The sequence below is a fragment of the Corvus moneduloides genome, chromosome 6 (genome assembly GCF_009650955.1).
Source record: "Corvus moneduloides isolate bCorMon1 chromosome 6, bCorMon1.pri, whole genome shotgun sequence".
Taxonomy (NCBI): Eukaryota; Metazoa; Chordata; class Aves; order Passeriformes; family Corvidae; genus Corvus; species Corvus moneduloides.
In genome coordinates, this window is record NC_045481.1 from 6640778 (window position 1) to 6662079 (window position 21302).

Consider the following 21302-nt stretch of genomic DNA (forward strand, 5'->3'; position numbering starts at 1 on the left):
AAAAACTGTCAAACACATTGAGCTTGATTAATTTATATTTCTAGAAACACTGTGTCATTTATAACCCTGCATGAATATACATTAATGCATGCATATGAATACACAGCAAGACCGCAATTCCACAAGCAACTTTTGAGTTTCAATCATTACCTCCATGTTGACACTCTCCACAGCAAAATCAATTTCACTGAAATACAGTGAGGATTTTTTTGCTGCACTATGAACACATAACATGCATCAACTGGAAACATTTTCACAAAAAATAATATGTGCTTGACCAATAAAGTAAGCAGAACTCACTACTTTTGCTCTGTTTGCTTAATTCTCAGCAAACAAAAAGACTTACTATAATAATAAAAGGAATTTCAACTTCTTAGTTGTTGGTTACTTTACCAAATGCATCGAAAGAATACACAGACAGCTTCATTTATCCAATATTCATGTACACAATAGGATATCAATAGTGAAAGTTGCAGAAATGAAATCCACATTTTTATTCTGAAAGTCTGCCCTCAGACTAGTGAGCACTTCACCTCCTTTGAGCTACCTTGTTTTATTTAATGCACCAATGCCTGCCTCAGCACCAAAATCCATTGGTTAACCTTCCTGATCTCCCTTAAAAAAACTTTAATAGTAAAGAATTTATGTTTATTTCTTAAAACCTGGACTTCTAAAAGGCCAATTTAAGATGGAACTTCTTATTACTGACACAAGAATAAGTCCTAGTAAGGAATACTTGGCAAATGCTGGAAGCTGTTAGTAATTGTGTGGTAGTTTACGTAGTTTTAAGGCTTAAGTACCATGAATCTGTTTTGCTTAAACACAGTGCTTCAATTTAATTAAAACCAGTGCTTAAACACTAAAAAGAATAAACATGGATTGCAGTACAAATAAAGATGCAGCCATTTATTGAACCTGTTTCTGTTTACAGCACTAAAGTAGTGACAGAATTCAAAAAGGAATCTACACGGGAGAAGAATCCTCCCCAAACACCTCGGGAATACTGACAGTCCCAAAACCAGGCACCCTAAAACCATTCCACTGGCCAGGTCTCTCTCACACGTTCAAACACCTCAGAGCAGGCAGAGCTGAAACCTAAGATGAGCCAAGGAGACAGAGACTCATTAGCCTTCACCCATTACAAAAAAGATCATTTCTATACACGACCTTTCTAAGGTTACAGCCCTACAGGACATAAAGGGCCTGGGGAAGCAGAGTTCTGTGACTGCTTTCTTGACTACCTGCCTTCAAATCATAGAGAGAATGAGAATGGACTTCAGAATTCACTGTTATTAACAAGCAGGCAACAGTCAAATGATGAAAAATTTCTTCCAAAGACAGCCTTATATACAGGCTGAGAAAAAGAAAACAAAAATAAAAAGTGCAATTGGTTACTTTTCAAAAGTATTATTTTTAAAACTTCCACTCCTTCTTATACTACCTATAATTCACCACAGACCTTGAAAATATTTAAAAGGTATCAATACAATCTATGTTGTTACATGACTATAACGGGGTTTTGGTTGCACTGTTCTACATGACTTTTACATGTTTGCTTTGACCAACAAGGACATTACAGTCAAAGAAAAACAGGCTGAAATCAAGTGGGAATCCATTAAGATACAATTCAGCACAAGTTAAAACCAGACTCATATATATGACTCAAGATTACACTAATTTTAAGCAGGGTTTGTATTAAATAAAAATTTTAAAATTACTAAAGCATTAAAATAAGTCATAAAAGTTTGTTTTCTTTTCTCTAGTTAAATATCTGGAGGTGTGGGAACAAAACAAAAAATATAATTAAGTTCTTCTCAAGAAAAACCACTCTAAAACACTACGTGAAATTCATGCCAGTCTGACTACATCAACAGGCCATACGAACCATAGGGGCAAGCTAAGAAAACACAAACCACAGCCAACCAAAAAACCTACAAACAAACAACAAAAGAACCTTAAAGCCCCACAGAATAAAACCCCATAAACTAATTGTTCAGGTCATATCTGCTTTTCTTTATTGAGCAAGTTGCCACTCACACTAGGGAACACAGCTCTTAAGAAGTTCCGCTCAGTAATTTTTCTCAATGTTCCTGGGAATTTGGGGTGCCTTGGGAATAGGGTAACACATAATACCTGAGGTTTTTTGTACTTGGAAACAGGAAAAGTGTATGAGAGTAAATATACTTGAAAAATTAGGGGGTCCTAAGATAAGAAAAGGGCAGTATAAATAAACAAAATCAGTATTCCACGTTCCCAGCCTTCCCACACAGACCATGGCATTAGCCAGTTTGAAATTTTGGGGTGGGGAGGTTCTTTTTCTGGTATTTGGGGCACAGACCTACAGACCCCACAGCAGAACTCCTGAACTCCTTAATGCAACAACTTGGAATGAAACACACAGTTCCTTACAGATTTTCACAGCCGGCTGATGAAAGACAGCAAACCCTTTTCTTCTCAGCAGATACTCAAGAGCTTTCAATGAATTTTACTCCTGTGCTAACACACAGCCAAACATTTAGGTCCCAAAATTTAATAACCTACAATATTACCATTGTATCTACTTTCACATAAAAGAACTGAAAATTTAGCAACCGCTCTAATAAATCTGTGTAAATACACCTAATACTTTAATAACCATAAAATAAAATCAAAGTGACACTATTAAGTGGCATGCATGCTTTCTGTCAAATGCACAGAGGAGTATACATTTATTAAAACCAAAATTTAAAGCACGGTAAGTTACTGTCTAGATGACTGTGAGAACTCTCCTCATTTTCAGGTCTTTGCTACAATTTAATTTTCAGGCTTGTCAGTTTTCTCTTTAGCCATTCAAAACTGTACAGAGCTTTTGAAATACAGTGAGTATTCACAGATTCAAAAGAAATCGGCTTAGTGAAAGCAAGCACTACTACATCTGAATGCTCACAATCAAGACAGAATCAGAGCCTTGAAGTCAAGTTTTTATAAAGTTATCAGAAAAACTGACAGAAAGTACTATAATTTTTATTAGACATGGACAACAATTGTTACTGCAAGAACTGAAATACTAATTCCTAAATGGCTAAAGCAATTCTGTTTCTCTCTTAATAGCCTTTTCCCAAAATAATCCTAATCCAACCAGCCCATCCCTTCTCATCAGTCTCTGACTCTGCATCCTTTTATCAACTAAAGACATAAAATCTGATAGCACACTTTTATTTCAAGTCTCTAACATCGATAAAAACATATTAATCTTTATACTACATTCATGTTTCAACTAAAGTAATTTACAAGTAACTCATTTTCGATTATAAGAAACAAACCATGCACCAGAGAAACTGCATCCAGAGAAGTGAGCTATGGCTCTCCTCTCCCTGGCAAGTGAACAACCAGGAAGAGGGAGCACGTGGATCAGCTCCCTGATCCACTCCTGCCTGTCCTTTCACAATGAAGGATACAATGCTGGAAGTGAAGAAGTGAAGATGAAGGGAGGGATTGAGCTGCTTAAAGCAGCATGGCAACTGTGAGGAAAGCCAAGGGATTGCCGATACAGGGCAGTATAGGGCCCAAAATCAGAATAAAACAAGACAAAAGATGTAATAACATATGAAGTATTAAGCAGAACTAGAGTATGCTCGCACATGCTACCCTTCACCCACACAGGCACTATCAGAACGTTTATGAATCATTAAAATCAAAATGCTCTCAGAATATCTACTGCTTCCAGTATATACATCACTGGTATTCATTAGCTTGAAGATGACATTTGCATGGAGAATTAGCATCATCTTCTTGTATGACAGTAAAAGCGAACACCACACTAAACATGAAAAATAAAAACACATACTAAAACCAATGTAAATCTGAAATGGGGACGAGAGACTAATAACATTTTCACTCACATTAATTTTAAGAACTTCCTTATAATGTCCCAACATCTGAGAACTCTGCATTCACTCCACCTCTGAGATTGTTTCCTCTTTCAACTAAACCGCAAAATTTCAACTTTCCCTTTAGACTTAAGGGCAAAATAATTCCTCAATTCTTCTTTAGTTTTCATATCTTCCAGTTTCTAAGTAAACCTAGGACAATTCTTTTTCTATTTAAGTAAGATCTCCCTGTGATATAAAAAGCTCCCAAACCCCAAACTGCTCATGCTTTGCTGCCAGTCACCAAATAACATTGAATATAACCAAGTACTGCATCAAGGACACACCTGCACAAAGCGGGCAGTGGTGCATAAACCTCTTACATCTAACTCTCACAAATCACTATGACGATTTTATTTTGGAAGAAGTTACCTTTCATTCCAATAAAACTTGCAAATTTGAAATTGAAAGCTTTTTGGTTTTCTTTGAGAAGTTCACTTCAAGAGAAGGTCTAGCAACACCCAGCTCAAAACTTTCCCTAACTTATAGTCCTGAAATACAGAACAACCATGTTTCTACAGTTCACTTTTCACAGTAGAATACTGGTGTTAACATTCCAAGAAGTACAAATGTTTGCTCTCTTTCTTACACATACACTTCCCAAGAAAAATAATCACTATCCTGATTGCATTGATTTAATTTTTCTAACTGGCTGTCGATATTATGAATGCTTTGCCAAGTCAGTAATCATTCATTTATAAGAGGCGCTTTTCTCAAAGCTGTTTCCCCAACCCATTCTCTAGACTTAATAATTATACAGGCAGGGCAGCAGTTACGCACTGTGTTCCAAATATGTAAAACCTAACTAGTACAATTATTCACACAGCAATAAATACAGTGGGACAAACTCAAGCTGACTCTCCTGAGTGAACACACGCAGAAAGAAAAAGCACAACATTAACATACTATTTCCAGCACATTCAAACTGCATGATTAGAAGTGCAACACAGGACATAATCCACCAATTTCCTGATAATCAGTGTCTCTTCAAATAATCTGTCACAAAACTGAGAATTATTTCTCTGGCCATAAATTTGCCCCTAATCAAACTGAGCAAATTCTCACCAAGTGGGAGTCTCCTGGGTAGTTCCACAGGGATCCTGGATCTGCAAATCCCTCCACTGCTTACAACACCCCCCAATCATCTCACAGACATTCAACAAATATCATTTACTAGGGTGGGTATTCTAAACTCAGCGTACCTCTAACATATCATTTGAGTGCCTTGAGTGCAGATGGGGCAGCATTACAAACAACATGGAGTACTCCTTAATAGATGTATTCTTAGTCATATAAACTGCCAAAATCTGTAATGTAGCTGTATTAATCAAAATTCTGCTTTTACTCATATAGTAGTATTAGCTCGAGTTTCAGCCCCTGAATAGAATAATAAATGGATGAAGGGCTAAAAAATGACAATAAAAAGAATGTAATAAACCATATTTTTAAAAACTATACTTTTACACTTTATGAAGTTTCACTTGAACCTTTTGCCTACTTCCACTGCAGGCATAGTGCACGCAATAATTTAAATCTCTTTATTTTCATACAGCTCAATCCACAGCCACGGCAGTCAAAGTTTCAAGGAAGAGACTCCTTTAGGCTACGCTTTGTTAATCTGTGACCAACACTTGCTCATTCTCCCCAGTGATGTCTGTGCTGTGAATATCTTTCAACTTGGAAGGGAACCAAGACCACAAGTCTGGTTGTCAAAGCTATTTATGAGCCATAACAAAACATTATTACATGAATACTCGCTGAAAAGGCCCTATATTAGTGCAAACTGGCATTGATGATGTGCACCCTCAACTGAAGGGAGAGCTTCCAGGGCGCCCTAGGCTTTATAAGTGTGGGCACTCTCACTACTCACTGACCTACACGAGGAATCTGTTATGAAACAGTTACATCAAACGTCTTGGATAATATGTAATCAAGGAAATACATGGAGGATAGTGAGAATTCCCGAGCAATTAATGGAAGACAATTGCCAGGGTATTTTAGTATACTGCTTGCTGTCCCACAAAAAGACAGACTCATGACATATTTGGCCTATATAGCATCCCTTATGCTTGGACTGATAATCCCCACTCAGCAGAACAGTGTCTCTTCATAATCAACCAGCAATACCTTCTTGCTTAGGTAAAATTGACAAAATTTTAAACACTTCCACATTAGTTCTTCAAGAAATGGGATGAGTTTAATGAAATAACCCCAAGACAGTCAAAGTTTACCCATTCTACCTGCAAGCACATTCAAGCCAAAAACGATCCAGGTTAAAGGAGGTAAAAAAGAAGGTAAGGAAAAGGATTCAAATGACAAGATTTTAGAGCAAAATTGATGGAAAAAGAGCAGGTAGATAAATGTAACAAAACATTTCACTAGATACAGAGGAACAGCAAAGTAGCTGTGAATATTATGAGAAGGGTACACAGTGGGAAACTAAAGGAGACAGGGAAACAACGTAAAAAATTATTAAAAGACCAAAAGAGAGAGGATGAGGTAGAGCACGAGACTTGGAAGACAGAGAAAAAACTGTTTGGAGAATATGAACACAATGAAAATAGCAGAATATTTTAAAAGGAAAAAAAGTAGTAGCTCAAAGTGTTTAAGCAAAACAAGAACGAAAGAGTTAGAGGTTAGGGGCTAGATTTGATTAAGCAGCCACATATCTGGAGGTTCTTGACACTGACACGTTAATGTATCCAATTACATTACTTACGGTGAGTTTGCCTAGACATCAAATTAACACTTATATTTTAGCCCCAGGCTAATCAAAGGTTTTGTAGGTTACTTTCGCTCCCTCCGCCCAATTTTTACTAATATTTCAGAAACAATTATTGGTGATTTCTCTTTTTTTTCAGGGAAGCAAGAAAGCTGGCAAAAATACATATAAGTACTATTTCAATTCCCTAAATTAAACACATGGCAAAAAGTCCCAAAATAAGACAAACATACTTTGCTGAAACACAGAGTTACTGTGGCCAATTTCTTGGAGTGACTCAAGTTTCTTTTATGCTGGTTCAGAAAGCTCATGCCAGTTGTTTTAAGTAGGTTTTTACTGAATGGCACTTTCAAAGTACAAGCTACCCTTCACTCAGAGAGCTGAAGTCACTGAGTTTGCTGAGCAGTCACTAAAGAGAGCTTTCTGTCCTGCCACTTGAAAATACTGACCTGTGAAGAAGTTATCAGGATACTTTTGCCACATACTTTCTGCCTAACACCATCTAGTATTACATATGAAACACTTAATTGTTACTTTTCAAGTCTTCTCCAAGAAGGAAAAAAAAAAAGCAATGGATTGTAAATGTTCTTTATAAAAAGAAAGAAAAAGACAAAAAAAAAAAATCCCCATTCTTTGTTTTCTAATTTGTACATTTACATAACCATAAGCACCTCTCCACTTTGGTTTTTTGTTTGTTTGTTGGACAGTTTATTGTTTCTGGTTCTTTTCTGACATAAACCTGTTAATTTACCCAGTTGTATTTAAAAAAAAAAACCAAACAAACCTGGGAGACAACACTAAAATACAGTACAATCAGCTCATGCTTTGCAACTCCCAGAGCTGTTAGAACATTCTCAGTGTAAGAATCAAAATATCCACAAACTTAAAAGATCTCCCAAATTTTAGCATCATGCTCCGTTACAAACACAAGACTGACTTTACATTAAAAATCCTTGCAGCTGGGTTTCATGAGACCCCAGGATTAGTCACTAAGTGTTACTCCTTACAACTTTGCTCAGTTCTAGCTGGTAATGCCTCCAGTGCAGAGCCCTCCACCAGCTCCTTTTAGCCCTTACCAGGAGGAGTTGCACACCAGAATTAGTCAGGTTTTTCTGTAGGCATTTGAATAGCAAAAGCAGCTACACGTAGAGCAAATGGAAAGCAAGCTGAACTTACCTATGTGCTCAGCTCCTGTACTCTAAATCACATCCCAAAGACCAGAGGCAAGAACACCATATAAACAAAGCCACCTTGTTCTCCAAGGGATTTCTCAAACACCCAATACAGAGCAAAGCTGCACAATGGCAGCTTAATGCTCCATGGAGATCATCCTACTGCTGTCTTCCTTTCCTTTAAAATCTCTAACAGTTCTTCAGGGTGCTTGGTAGTGTATTTTTAATTGCCTGGCTGTTCTCTAGGACCCCGCCATCCTCCTTCCATTCACAAATTCTTAGGAGAGCACTGGAACTCAAAACATCAATAGACACCAAGTCTCAGCTCCTTATTTCAACTTGGTCATGCTATGCTCAAATCTCTTTTATATCATACTTGTTTTCTGTTAATTTTAGAAAGAATGATGGATTACATTGCAGCCTCAGCTTTATCTTGCTACAACGTGTACAATTTAATTTATTTTTTGCATTGTAAATTGATGGCGATATTAGGCAAGACCAACCATTTATATTGAACAGTACATTGTTTCCAGGTTCCTTGGATGGCAGAAAAATCTAAAAGTGTTTACAACTTCCAGGACACTAAGAAACACCTTTGCAAAAAACCCCATGATGTCCTCCTGACCTAAGACAGAAGAATCCTTAAGAGGATTATTGTCTTTCTTTTGATAAGATTCTTACCAGATCACAATTTTTTTTTGCATGACATGAGAGGCCTGTGCTCTGTAATGATCATTAAACATAAGAACACAAACACGCCACAGCAATCTTACTGTTACCTTCCACTTTAAATGCAGTCACAAGGCAGTCCAGGATTTGCATTGCAATTCATTTCTTCAATGCATTAAGTACATAATGAAATAATGATAAAATTATATATCTGTACACGCTTCCTGTAAGAATGCAGAAATTGTATCTTGCTTAGTAAGAGCTCTGAAACTGCCATCTGTCCAAATAAAATATGCAATATTCATTTTGCTCCAACTACAGAGCTGCTCTGTGAAATTTATACAGAAGTTCTCAGACACTTGCAAAAAAGCTTGAACCAAGAGCACAGGAAACCCAAAACATAACTCTTATCCAAGCAGGCTCAGAGCAAGTGCCAGAATTGCTACTTTGCTTGATACTGACCCACTAATTTATCCCAGAAGTCACAGGAATACTTCATTCTCAAGTGAAACAAATAATTATGTGAGAGCTGTTCTACATATATAACCCACTGTCTAAGAGATCAGGTTTATACTTTAAAATATTCACATTTATTAGCTTAAATAATATACATACATATAAAATATACATTTCTATAGCCCTGTTTATACATTGAGAAGAGTTTAATTGAACCCTGAAAACACAACTTCCATTCCCTTCTCATCTGGCAGTATGAATTCAGTCAGCAACACATTATACTTTATGCTAATTTACCACAATAGTCTCCCAACATTTTCCAGTAACGTGCTACACAATCCAACTGTTTGCTCTCTCACTCCCTCCACAGAGGGGACAACGTGTGTAATGAAGTAAGGACTTTATGGAACTGCACATGTTTAAGATACTATGTTTGTGTAAGAAAAAAACCCCAGTATTTAGTAAACATACCCCAAAGTTATGACAGAAGATGCAGAAATAAGCTGGGAATTCATTTGAAAGTCCCCAAATGGACACACTGAAAGCTCAACTTCTTATATATTCTTATTCCTCTCTCCTCTTTCCTGCATGAGCTCCAGCATGGCACAACAACTAAATTATGGGGTTTGGCTTTCATTATTAATTTAGTTTTTTAAATACTAGTTTCAGCCCACTGAGATGTCCAAGATGAGAACCAACACCTCAAGTTGGATTTAATGTTATGCCAAAAGCAAGCTGGGGTTGCAGGGGATGCTCCATCTGCAGCAGCAAGTCCCTCAGGGAACCAGCCACTGTGTTTCCTGAGCACAAGACCATAATTCCTGCTACATCCCAGCCACGGGAAAACACAGGAAAACCTGAAGGTAATCCTGATCTGCACACTGGGATAACAGCTCCTTGCCAGCTAAGAAACTCAAAAGCATTACTCAGAAGATGCTACGTGAGGACTCTGCATCCACAAACAATCCATGTGGTTTCCTTGTCAAGAAGGGCGGTTACAACACCAGCCCCTCCTTCCACGTACACTCCTTGGAAAAGGCGTTCCAGCACTCAGGCTCCACCAGCCGTCCTGAGACACAGTCATTTGTGAGGCTCACACTCTGTTATTCAACACCTTGTGACAATAACTCCAATCAGCCAAGCCGGTAGTTAAGGGAACACCCTTTTTCACATTGCCAAGCCCAGTACATATGTCTAAATGACAGGAAATAAATATATAAATCTACTTTATTTTGCTTTTGTAATTACCGTAGAGCTTGCTCACATTCCTAGGTGCACAGAAACACATTGTCATTCTATACCACTTCTACAGCAACTTTTTAATCTTCAGATTATTCAGGATCTGGAACAACTCAGCAATAGAAGGCAAAAACATGACATTTATATAATACTCGTCTGTAACCTGTCAAGTTAATATGTGTTATGCTGGGTATTTTATGTTATTATGTATTATCATTACATATGTCTATGCAAAAATAACAGCTATTCCTTTAGAAATAGGATCTTGTCCATCACAGAACAGCTCAGCTCAAAGCAGTGTAAATGAGAAACTCATCTACTAGTAATTACCCACCTTTAGAGTCTATTGCTCTGTTATACCTAAACCAGGTATTTTTGCTAAAACTTGTAAAATTGACTGACAGAATATTAGGCCACTTTTCTCTTTTGAACAGAAACTTTTTATTATGCTTCTTGAACCCTAAATGGGGTAGGCATTTTATCTCCCTAACATGGTTCTAGAGACCAAAGACCTAATTTCAGAATACTTATAATTGTCTAAAGAACAACTTTTATCATAACCTCACACTAGCACAAGGTACATAGACTTTTTTTCAGAAGATCTTTACCTCTAACCTCTTCAAAAACACTAAATAAAATAATGCAGGGTTTTTAAGGCAGAATATTATCTACCTGCTTGTGTGCAAATCCATTATAGGCGTTTTTGTTCTTCAGAAACGCTGTCTGCTCCTGGACAGACAAATATATCTGATGACCACTGGGAGTTGGCACCTGAATTTCTCTAGAAATTACTTAGACCCTCTGCAATATCACTATCAGTCTACAACAGCATATTGCTTTTAAAAATAAATATTTGACCCATAACAAATTAAAAGTTCTCTATTAAGTTCTCAAGAACAAGTCTGGGAAAATTAGAAACTATACAGACAGGGTTATGTCATGCAAGTAACATAACCAAAGGCATAGCTCTGCTGGGCTTTGAGTCACTTTGCAAAGCCTTCTCAATTTGGACTGTTACAAACATTAACCAGACGTAACAGTTTGGGCATTAAATATCATTAAAACATTTCCTCTGTGGTTACCAAACAATGCCCTTCCTCATCAACTGTTACCCTCTCTACCTCTTCCAAGCTACTCATTAGTTAAGCTGCTTCTCTGTTGAAGATGATAAACTGAAATTAGATTTCCAGCAATATTTATCCCCAGCTGTGCTGAGGTCACAAACTTCATCTTGAAGTGGCACCCTGGCCAAACTGAAGTCAAGAAGTGTTACTCTGGTTCATTACAACTGTGATTACACCTTTGCTCCAATTGGCAGAAAGCTCATTGCTTACTAATGAAAAAATAAAAAGGAAGAGCAGTCTCATCAGTTATGTATTCCACAAAAAATTAATGGAGAAAAACTCAGCAGGAAAAGTTTGTGGTTTGCAGATTTATACAAATACAGATAACTCTAAAAGTGAGGTGATCTAAACACACTACCAGTGAATTAGTGTAACATTCTGAAAGCATTTTTATAGAGCCTTTGCAGGTACAGATCAGCAAACATGCTTTGTATCTGTCCAAGGGAATACACAGATCACACCTTCCCTGGCTTGCCTATACTTTTTAAGAAGCAGCCAGCTCATTACTAGACCACTAGTAAGAAGTCTTTAACTTACACACATCCTTTGTATTTAAAGATAGGACTTCAGGTGCATCCCTCATGCCTTCTCTTTCTTCCATCAAATTCACTAATACATTATTAAATGCCGAGTGAAGCAAGCCACTCAGAATAAAATCGAGTATTTTAAGTAATTGCTTCCACTGGACTGAGGTTGATCAAGAGAAGGCAGACAGCATCCTATGTTCTCTTTACACTCAGGCTGTACCAATGGGCATGTATACAGATGGCCCTTTCCCAATCCAAGAGCTAACGCACAGCCAAAGTAGGTCAATGAGCAACAAAAGAGTTTTTAACTATACTAATCCAGCAGCTTCAGTATCCTATGAAAACAGCAGAGAAGGACCATTGAAGCTGCTGTGGTCACAGGACTAAGTTGTAACTGTAAAGGCTAGAAAGCAAAATCCCAGCCCATCCAGTTCTCCTCCCTGTACCTTGCATGTTAATTATTTAGTCTCAGAGATGCCAGCAGTAGTCAACTAATTGCCTTCAAGCAAATCAACTGAAGCATCACTCACTCGTGTGTGACTTACTCCTGCCTCTGACAGAGGCACTAATGTATCAATCCTGAACATAAGAGCTAACAATCTAGCGAGCTGTACACCCACACCTCTGGTTCCTGTCATTTTCAGAGGATGCTACAGCTTGTTTCATTTTCACATCAATGCCAGCCTTATCGCTCTTGTCAGATGGGAGTAAGAGCCCAGCTCAGGAATTCCTTTGGCAGCAGAGGCCTGTTGGTTTGAGGGTCTAACTTGGTATTGCTTTTTGCCATTCCTCTGGGCTGCTTGTACATTTGCTTGTTGATGGAATTTCTCTCACACACACACACTCCTATAACACTCCTTTCTGAAGGGTGCCTCTTTCTCTTGTTTCTCTCAGTCTACAGCTGAAGACCTCCTCCAAGCCTGCCCCCAGCTTCTCCAAATGCCATCTATTTTTACCTAGGCGCTGCCGTCTCATTCCGGATGCTGCTAATTGGCCCCTTAGTCACAACTGGAAAAGTAACCTGGTTGAGTAACTCTTTCTGAGCTGCTGCATTGAGGAATCTGTATGTCTCACATTCATTCAGACAAGGAAGCTTCCAGTAAATTTGTTCCAGGGTTTAACACAAATTAACCGGACTCTAGCTTCTAAGATTTTACAGCAGTTTCCCTCATACGTGCTGGTTTTTTTAAGTAATGGCCTTCCTGCACACGACATTTAAAGTTCTAAATCCTGCAAGAAAGCACCATATCAAACAGGAGATAACTGCAGCACTAGAGATCAACTGTACCCTATCTATTCACCAGCCTTTTTTTCCCCCAACATATTACCTACACCAACCTGCAAACATGCAAGGATTACTCAAAAGAAATGACAGAAAACCCATGTAAATTTAGATTTTTAAAAACTGAAACAAGCAAAGACAATACACACATAAAAGCAACCCATTCTGGAGAGGGTGCTTTTCCACACAGATTTCTTTCTCATGAACGTGACAGCAAGCCCAGCTTGCTACACAGCTACAAAATGATGTTTCAGACATCTCAGTGAACCCTCCTTGTTTCTCAATCACTTTGCTAATGAAAAGTTGAAACATCTTGGAATTTCCTCCCAACTATTCTGCTTCTGTATAGTTATCAAGCAAATTTATACAAACAGGAAAAACAGATCATGAGAAAGATAGACTAGTTAGGCATCTTTTACTAGGAAAACACTGAGAAAAATAACTAAATGACCTGAATTAATCCTAAATTACTTGACAGTCTTTGTAATACTTTATTATTCCACTAAAAAGCCAAATTTAAATACTTGGTATTTAAAAGCCATTACTTTAGAAATACAGTATGTAATTAGAAAATTACCATTTTATTAAGAGAACTTGACTCATTTTTACTAATAAAGACTGCCGTCATTTAATAGTAATATAACGAATCCCTTCTAGAAATTCTGAGGTTACCACAGACAAACACATCACGTGTTTTTGACAACATGAATGCAACTCTCAAATATCGTGAATATCATCTGTAATAACTAAAAGTAGTGTTTTGACAGATTAGTAATTCTGGATTCAGTTCAAGACTGGCAGGATTAATACTATTTCCTAGGACGGAAGAGAGATCCTGTTCCACCTTATGAAGACAGCTCAGGCTGCCAAGAGTAAAGGAAAGAACCTTCAGCTGTGGATCATTAAGAAACAGCCATTTAAAAAAAGGGATGTTTTGGAGAACACAGCATCCAGTAAAACGATGGAGTACTTTTTCCATGCTGGACTTGAGAGAACTTAAAATCATTTATTCTGCAAATGAGAAATTGAATGCTTCTATGATGGTTTGTTTTGCTGAGAAAGGAACTTCTTTTCACTTGAAATGAAGGCTAAAAGGATCTGCTTTAAATGTGATTCTGCTAAAAAGAAAGAACACATACAACAGACTGCAAAATCCTTGCCCAGCAAACCACCACCACCACCATTAGCTGGCACATCCCTACTTCCCACTCTCACATTAGTGTGGTTTGGCTGGGGTTCTTTCTCTTTTTAAAGAGACATTTCCATGTGGCTGTGTACAACCTTGGTCCCGACTGAGGACTCAAGTTAATTACAGAACAAGTGTGCACATCTCTTTGGGTTCAAACACATGGTACCTCAAAACCAACGGGGAATCCCTGCTTCCCACGACACAGCACTGTGAGGGACATCCAGTGCCTGGAGAGAGCAAGGAGCGAGCAGAAGGAGAACAAGACCCCACAGGGGACACAGAGCCCATCACAAGAGCACCAGGCAACCTGGGCCCTAGAACCCAGCTCAACAGCATCCCTCTCTCACTTCAACTCCCAAACCTTGTGGTCGCTCATCCAAAACGTTGGAAAAAAATGTTTGGGAGTTTCTAGCTCTGGACACAACTCTGATGGGACAGACATGGTTACTCCTAGTTACACACTCCAACTCTCCAAGAGATGGTTCAGGCGTACCCAAGTAGTTTTTGCCCAAGCAAAGGCCTGATGGTTTTACAGGAGACTCCTCTCATCCAGTATCTGAGGCAGACATCCTCTCTCACTGCACACAGCCCTACCTGGGCACCCAGGCTGCCCTGGCCTAATGCAAGGTTTCAATGAGGATTCAGCAAGGCAGAGGAAATTAAAAAGGCTGCTTGTGTAATGAAGAGGAAAATGACAGGTTCTTCTGCTTTGGGCATTACTCTTCCCATTCTGAGATAATCCTTCCCTGAGGCATCAGCACCACCTAAGGGCACTCATGGGGCAAGTATTTACTCTTGGCCCTCCCTTCAATATCTCAGATACCTAAGAAAAAAATTAAATTATTCCAAAATTCAACTAGTTTGTAGACAGATGTAGCCTTATGCATCGGTGTTTTGATTAAAGTCATTGTAAGGCAAACAAAATTGTATTATTTTACAACAGTGTACTTTTACCTGTTCAGGAATAAAATTTTTTTACTATTTCTCCACATCCTCACCATGTCCAAGGAACAGCAGATCAAGTAAGCCTTGAATTTTCTTCTGTTTCCAATGTTACAAAGTGCTGAGAGTTTAAAAGGCTGAGGGAAAAGTTGAGCTCTCAGAGCAAGCTCAGCCACCGCAGTTTGCCAGCAGCAGCACTTCCCCCCTCTCCCCTGCAGGATAAATGGGCTGGAGCAGAGCTCCCTCCGCTCCTCTGTGCTGGACCCGACTCGTGCCAGTTTCAGGGAGCTCCAGTTCCCTGCCCCACACCTGATACAGCTCCTCTTATACAACAGGTCTGGCCAGTTCCTCTCTGCCTCCTCATTCTGTGACTGAGCAACAAACTTCCCTCGGTTTTCCCCCTTCCCTGATCATCCCACCTTTCCTTGGCACCACCTCGAGAGCTGCCATTAACCCTTAACTTTCAGGTAGGTCTAAGACAACAATCATTGGTCATTTTCTGGTTTTGGGCTTCCTGAGCTCCTAAAAGAAACAAAAAGCAACCCACCAAAAAACAACAACAACAAAAACCAGGAAGTTTATTTTCTCACTGTATGTAATGAACTCATTGAAATCTGTAGGAAGAAGTTTATAACTACTTGAAAATGTTTAGGGGGGACAAAAGAAAAACAAAACAAAACAAAACTGTGACCACAGTAAATGTCTGACTTACAGTACCTGAAACTCCTAATGTTTTCTGAATGTCCATGGGGGAGAATACACAGGAGGTGTATGAAATTCCCACTGGACTGGTATTTCAAAACTAAGCTACTTTTTTATTATGCCTAATAAGCAATGCTGATGTCCTTTCTTAAACCAAACTGAAACACAGTATTTCACTCCTATGAAAATATTTAAGAACATTACTGGTACAAAAACTTCTGGATTTATAACTCTCACATATAAACTTTGAAAACTGTAATTCTAGTTTGGTTTTAAAAGTAAATTTTACCTTTATTCTGAGCATAATTCCCTACCTGTAGCTGGAGGAGAACCAACTCAGGCCCTGGCATGTTCAGTGGCGACTTCAAAACTTGTCTTAACTTCAGCAAAAAGATGGGCAAAAAATAAACTGAAAATCTCTTTTGAATTAGAATACAAATACAGTCCTTCTGAACATCCTTCAACACAGCAATCAGCCCTTGCTTTTATTAAAATGTTACCACAAAACACACCAGCCAGAGTAACACAAACACTAACACTCATCTCCCTTCACCTCTCAAACACTGAACCTGATTCAGCAATCCTTACTTGATCAGGCAAAGTGCTAATATAATGAAATGAGAATTATTTCTGAGCATCACAAAACCTGGTCTTAATTCTGAAATGCAAGAAAAACTGTTACAACATGGGGACTGATCCTACGCTTCTTCAAATTTTGGGCCTCTCAAGCCTAGAAGAACTCTGCAGATAGGATCAGGTTATATGTTGATCTGATTTCCACCCACTGTCTCAAGGCTCTAAAACCCAGCAACAAAAGTATCATTTAAAAAAATAAGGATCAGCTTTTCTCTGACTCCACTGCTTTGCTACAGCAAGCACAGACAAAATATTCTGATATGGTCTATGGTAAATGGTGTCAGTTGCTTAAGTAGTCAACTTAAGTTATAAACCAAACCAAAAAGGATCCTACTTGAAACTTAAGAGCCTAAACATAGGTCACTAGAAAAAGCAAACATAAACAACATCCCACCAAAAAGGAAACCCTAACACCTTATCCCTTGCTTAGGAATGAAAATTTCACAATTAGTCACTCAAAACTGTATCTCAGAAAATACACCTTTTAACTATGTAAGAAACTATAATAAAAATTTCTTATTTTTACAGACCTCTCCAACTTGATGAGTGTTACCTTCATTACATCCACAAGATATTTCCACAAGATGAATATGAAATTTCCATCAACACAGCACTTCAAATAACATCCTTCCTTCTAACCTGAGTGTTTACTGAAGGTATGTTTAGAAGTCCAGCACCAGCCTACAGTCTAATTCACTTGTCTAACGAGTGAATTATATTCATAACTGGATGGTGATTAACACTAAACAACCCAACACTCACACAAACAGCACAGCAAATCATTCTTTTCAAACTGCCAATCGCTGAGGTCAAAACATTCATGCTTTTAAGTCAAATTACAATCAACTTCCTCCCCACCCATTCTACTATTTCTTATTCATGCATTGACAAAAGCATGGAAGCCACTTCACAAAAAATCATGGGTCTCTTGGATGAACCTACATTATTTAAAGACCAAACTACTTAAAAACCAAGAGAGGGATAGAGGTTCTTGATTTTTAAAAACAAAATAAAGAGAAAAAAACAACAACCAAAAAACCCTAACCAAACAAAACCCAATCAAATTTAGTTTCCCTTTGTTTTAGATACTTCCTTTTATCCTCTCATCATTTTATCCTTTACAGCACCCCTCAACTAAACCACCTTTAGGTTCAAGCCAAACATTTGTTTTCTATTCCACATTTTTTTCAGAAGTTATCCAGACTAATATAGCGACACTTCGAATTATAAGCAATTTACAGGGGTCAGTTCTAGCCTCTGAGGAAATGTTAGGTTTAGATTTTAAAGCTGTAGTTGTAAAAAAAAAAATTAAAACAAAAAAAAAAGAAGTACTGCTTTTCCCTTCCACTGGAATTCAGATTCATGCTAGAGCCCCTCTTTATCTTTCCAAACTATGTTAACGTAATCAAGTATTTCCCAACAAAATATTATCAGCCTCCTTGACACACCACTTCTGACAGCAGCAACAGCACAGGGAAGACAACATTATGAAGGACTTGTAAGAGCTAGAGTTTTTTGGTGGAAGAACCTTGCAGCAATCCTGCTGACACAATCTCTGAGCCTGGCAGTGCTCCTGATTTCTGCTTACCCACCCTGGATCCTCAAGGCAGCCATAACACGGGAGCCACGGCCATGGTCCGGCACGGGAGGCGACTCTGCAGCTCCTCGCTGGCTAAAACTTCACTCCAGTTTTCCTGGATAAACACACGCCGGCCAGTCCTTTCATTATCTGCATAATCCCAGCCTCCCTGATTGCTGCACTGTAATACCAGTGCCCCAGTGAGTTTTCTTTCCTGAATTATGGCCACACAGAACATGACCGGGGGTGTGCCAAACAAGATGATTAAGCAGCAAAATACGACAAGGCGTGAGTTGTATTATTAATATTCCTATCTAGCGTTAGCCACAGAAACGAAGGGTTTGTGCAGCCAATAGCAGCTGTGCACAAAGCAAGCTCCTCCACTCCGACTCACTTTCAAAATAAGAGCAACTATTTTTTTTGAGTCATTTTATTCTTAGGTTGCTTCGACACTGAGCTGTATTTCGGCAGTTTACAAATTGCTTCCTTTTTCAAACTCTACCTTGAGACAACGTTGGAGGAAACTCTTAAAAAGGCAGACTCGAATTAGAAGTCTGTATTTTCAGAGAACAAGAGCATAACCATTTTTCAACAAGATATATTGAACAGCGATTCACTGATATAAACATTTCATATATTTAAGAATAGATATAGATAGATATACATATCAAATCTCCATAAATTCCAGATTCATCAGCAAACTGTTTCATTTTTACAAACTCATTGAAAGATAAATCAAAAAGCAAGATTTAAGGAGGTCATATAAAATAATAAAACAGGCAGGAAACCTTAATTTGCTTTCCTTTTTTTTTGGATGTATGACTAGGTAACATATGACAATAAATTATTGCATGCCACACTACCAAATTAGTACAATAAACACTGAAAGCCCACACAGATGAACTTTTTGATGCCATAAAAGATCACTTCCCAGTGTAGGGATGTGTTGTTCAATACTCCCTAAGACAAGGCATTTGCTCCTGAACTCCTTTCAGCTGGCAATGAGGATCTCCAATGCATGTGGTATCAGCCCTGTCCTCAGCAGTAAACAAAAGAAGGGAGAAAGGGCAGGCAAAGATAGCTGTACTCAGTCAGGAAGTGAGAAAATAGAAGAGCTTAAGCAGGATCACAGTTTAAAAATATTTTAACTCTATGGCCTTTCTTTAACCTGGGGAGGCTTGCTAAAATGTGCTAAGAGAAGAAAAAAGATCTGGTGAAGCAACAAAATGAACTATGGATTTCAGTTAAAAGTCTTTAAAAAAACCCAAAGTACACTACTCTTAGGAGAAGAAATTAATTTTGCATAATGACATCAGGAATTACTGTAATATATTAAAACCCAGAATAATTAATTTCAAAATTTTATTCCTAAAAAAAAATAGAATCTGATTGAAAAGCAAGACTTCATGCTAAAGACAAACCAATGAAGCAACACTGCTCCAGTCTGGATACTTAAATTTCACTAGGCACTTCATCACCTCTAATCAAGACCTTTTTAAATGTTTGTGATAGTCTCATTTTTGAAAAGAAAAAACAGAAATTATTCAATCAGATTTGTTTCTATTAAAATAAAATTAGAGCAATCTTTCAGTTACTTAGCTGTAATAAAAGCAGTGAATCTTAAAGAGTTTGCATAATGTTGTAATTTTTATCTTGTTTTTCTGCAAACCTGACAATAGTAATTTTTTTTTAAGACTGTCATTTTTATGCTGTATTACTCACAAGATACCAATTTAAAGGAATGCTGAGAAATAAAAAGAGTCAGATTAAAAGCATCCATTAATTCTCAATGCCCAGCTGGAGACATCCCAATTTTTCTGAATGTTTACTTAGTGCTGGGTGGTGTTTAGGACTAGCTCCCACCAAGTTCACTTGCACTTTGAGTCATCATCCGTTCTGTAATTCACCACCCCGTGTCTCAGGCTGAGCAGCAAAAGCAGCAAGCGAGCAGTTCTCAACAACTAGCAGCGATTCACCCAACATATACAGAGCAGAGGAAACAGCAGAGGCTAATTCCTCCAAGGAAACATCCCACTAGTCTAACTCATGAAAGCGTCACTTTTCTTCCCAAATTCCTTACTGCCTTTCCAACAACTTTCACAGCTTCTAAAGTGGGAAAAGCTAGGGTCTTAGAGCTGCAGATTTAGGAAACTGCAAGCTGAAAGGGGCTACAAAAGCAGGCAGTTTAACCTGAATGAAAACAGTCCCTAAGATATCCTACAGAAGCAACCCTCCACGAATTAATCTGGTAATGTGTGCTCAGCTACAATGTAACTTTCCAAATCAAGTCACGACTTTTAGGAAACTCACAGAGAATTTATCATCCATTTCAACAGCTCCTGCCAGCACAGACTTTTCCTCACTATTAAAACCACATGGTTCCTGCCTTAGCTGACAGCATCAGTTCTTCTATTTAACCAGTATTTTCTCCCCATAAGACACTATGACCATATCTGTCCAGAAGCCTTTTAATAAACTATTCAAACTGATTTTTGTATTGCATAAGGCATTTTCTCTGGGTCTTCGATCATTTAATGGGTCTGCATCTCTCTTATCCTCCTACTGCTCCTGCAAGTATGGCTATGAAGCATCCTCATATTGATTTTACCAGAGCCCCAGCCAGAACTAACAACGATGCCTCCATCACACCTCAGAGGAAACAAATCACCCTCATCTGCTCCGTGAGAATGACACATGTACACTCTGGTTAATAACAGATGCTAAAATGCCTGATCATTCTTAATTATGATAACCCTATCTAGCTGTTACACATAGAGTAATCTTCTGCTGTCTCAGAACTCAGCCTAATTTGGGCTGGTGTTCACAGACAAAGCAAAAAGCTGACCTAGGGCACAAACACTACCCCTGACAAACAGCATGGGACCACTAGGGGAGTTCTAAAGCAACCAGTTCATGTGGGCAAACATGCACACTTTTAGAAATAGATTTTTTAAAATTCTGAAAAAAAACCCTGAAATTTAAGAAACTGTATATAGCAATTTTAGTCACATTACTGTATAGTACAGTAGCAAAAGAAAAAAGTAAGCAAACAACCAAGAATGTATTTGTGAAAACTGAAAACTGCTTTCTCTCAGAAGCAGAACTAGCAGGCAAGATAGATCACCACAGACCCTCTGAAAAATCTCTTGTCACTT

General features: G+C 38.2%; 1 protein-coding gene across 5 annotated transcripts in view; it reads right to left on the reverse strand.

Annotated features, from left to right (window-relative positions):
- Positions 1-21302, reverse strand: part of PPP2R5E (protein phosphatase 2 regulatory subunit B'epsilon) — a 74178-nt gene that overhangs the window by 32987 nt on the left and 19889 nt on the right. The window contains exon 1 of one of the 5 annotated variants that reach the window (XM_032113202.1): positions 18161-18304. The exons of 3 other annotated variants lie outside the window; for them this stretch is intronic. In XM_032113202.1, coding sequence (XP_031969093.1) covers positions 18161-18182 — 22 coding nt within the window. In that variant the 5' untranslated portion in view covers positions 18183-18304. Of the gene's footprint in view, positions 1-17098; positions 17187-18160; positions 18305-21302 lie in introns of those variants that run through there. One more of the 5 variants, XM_032113203.1, reaches the window with a different exon arrangement.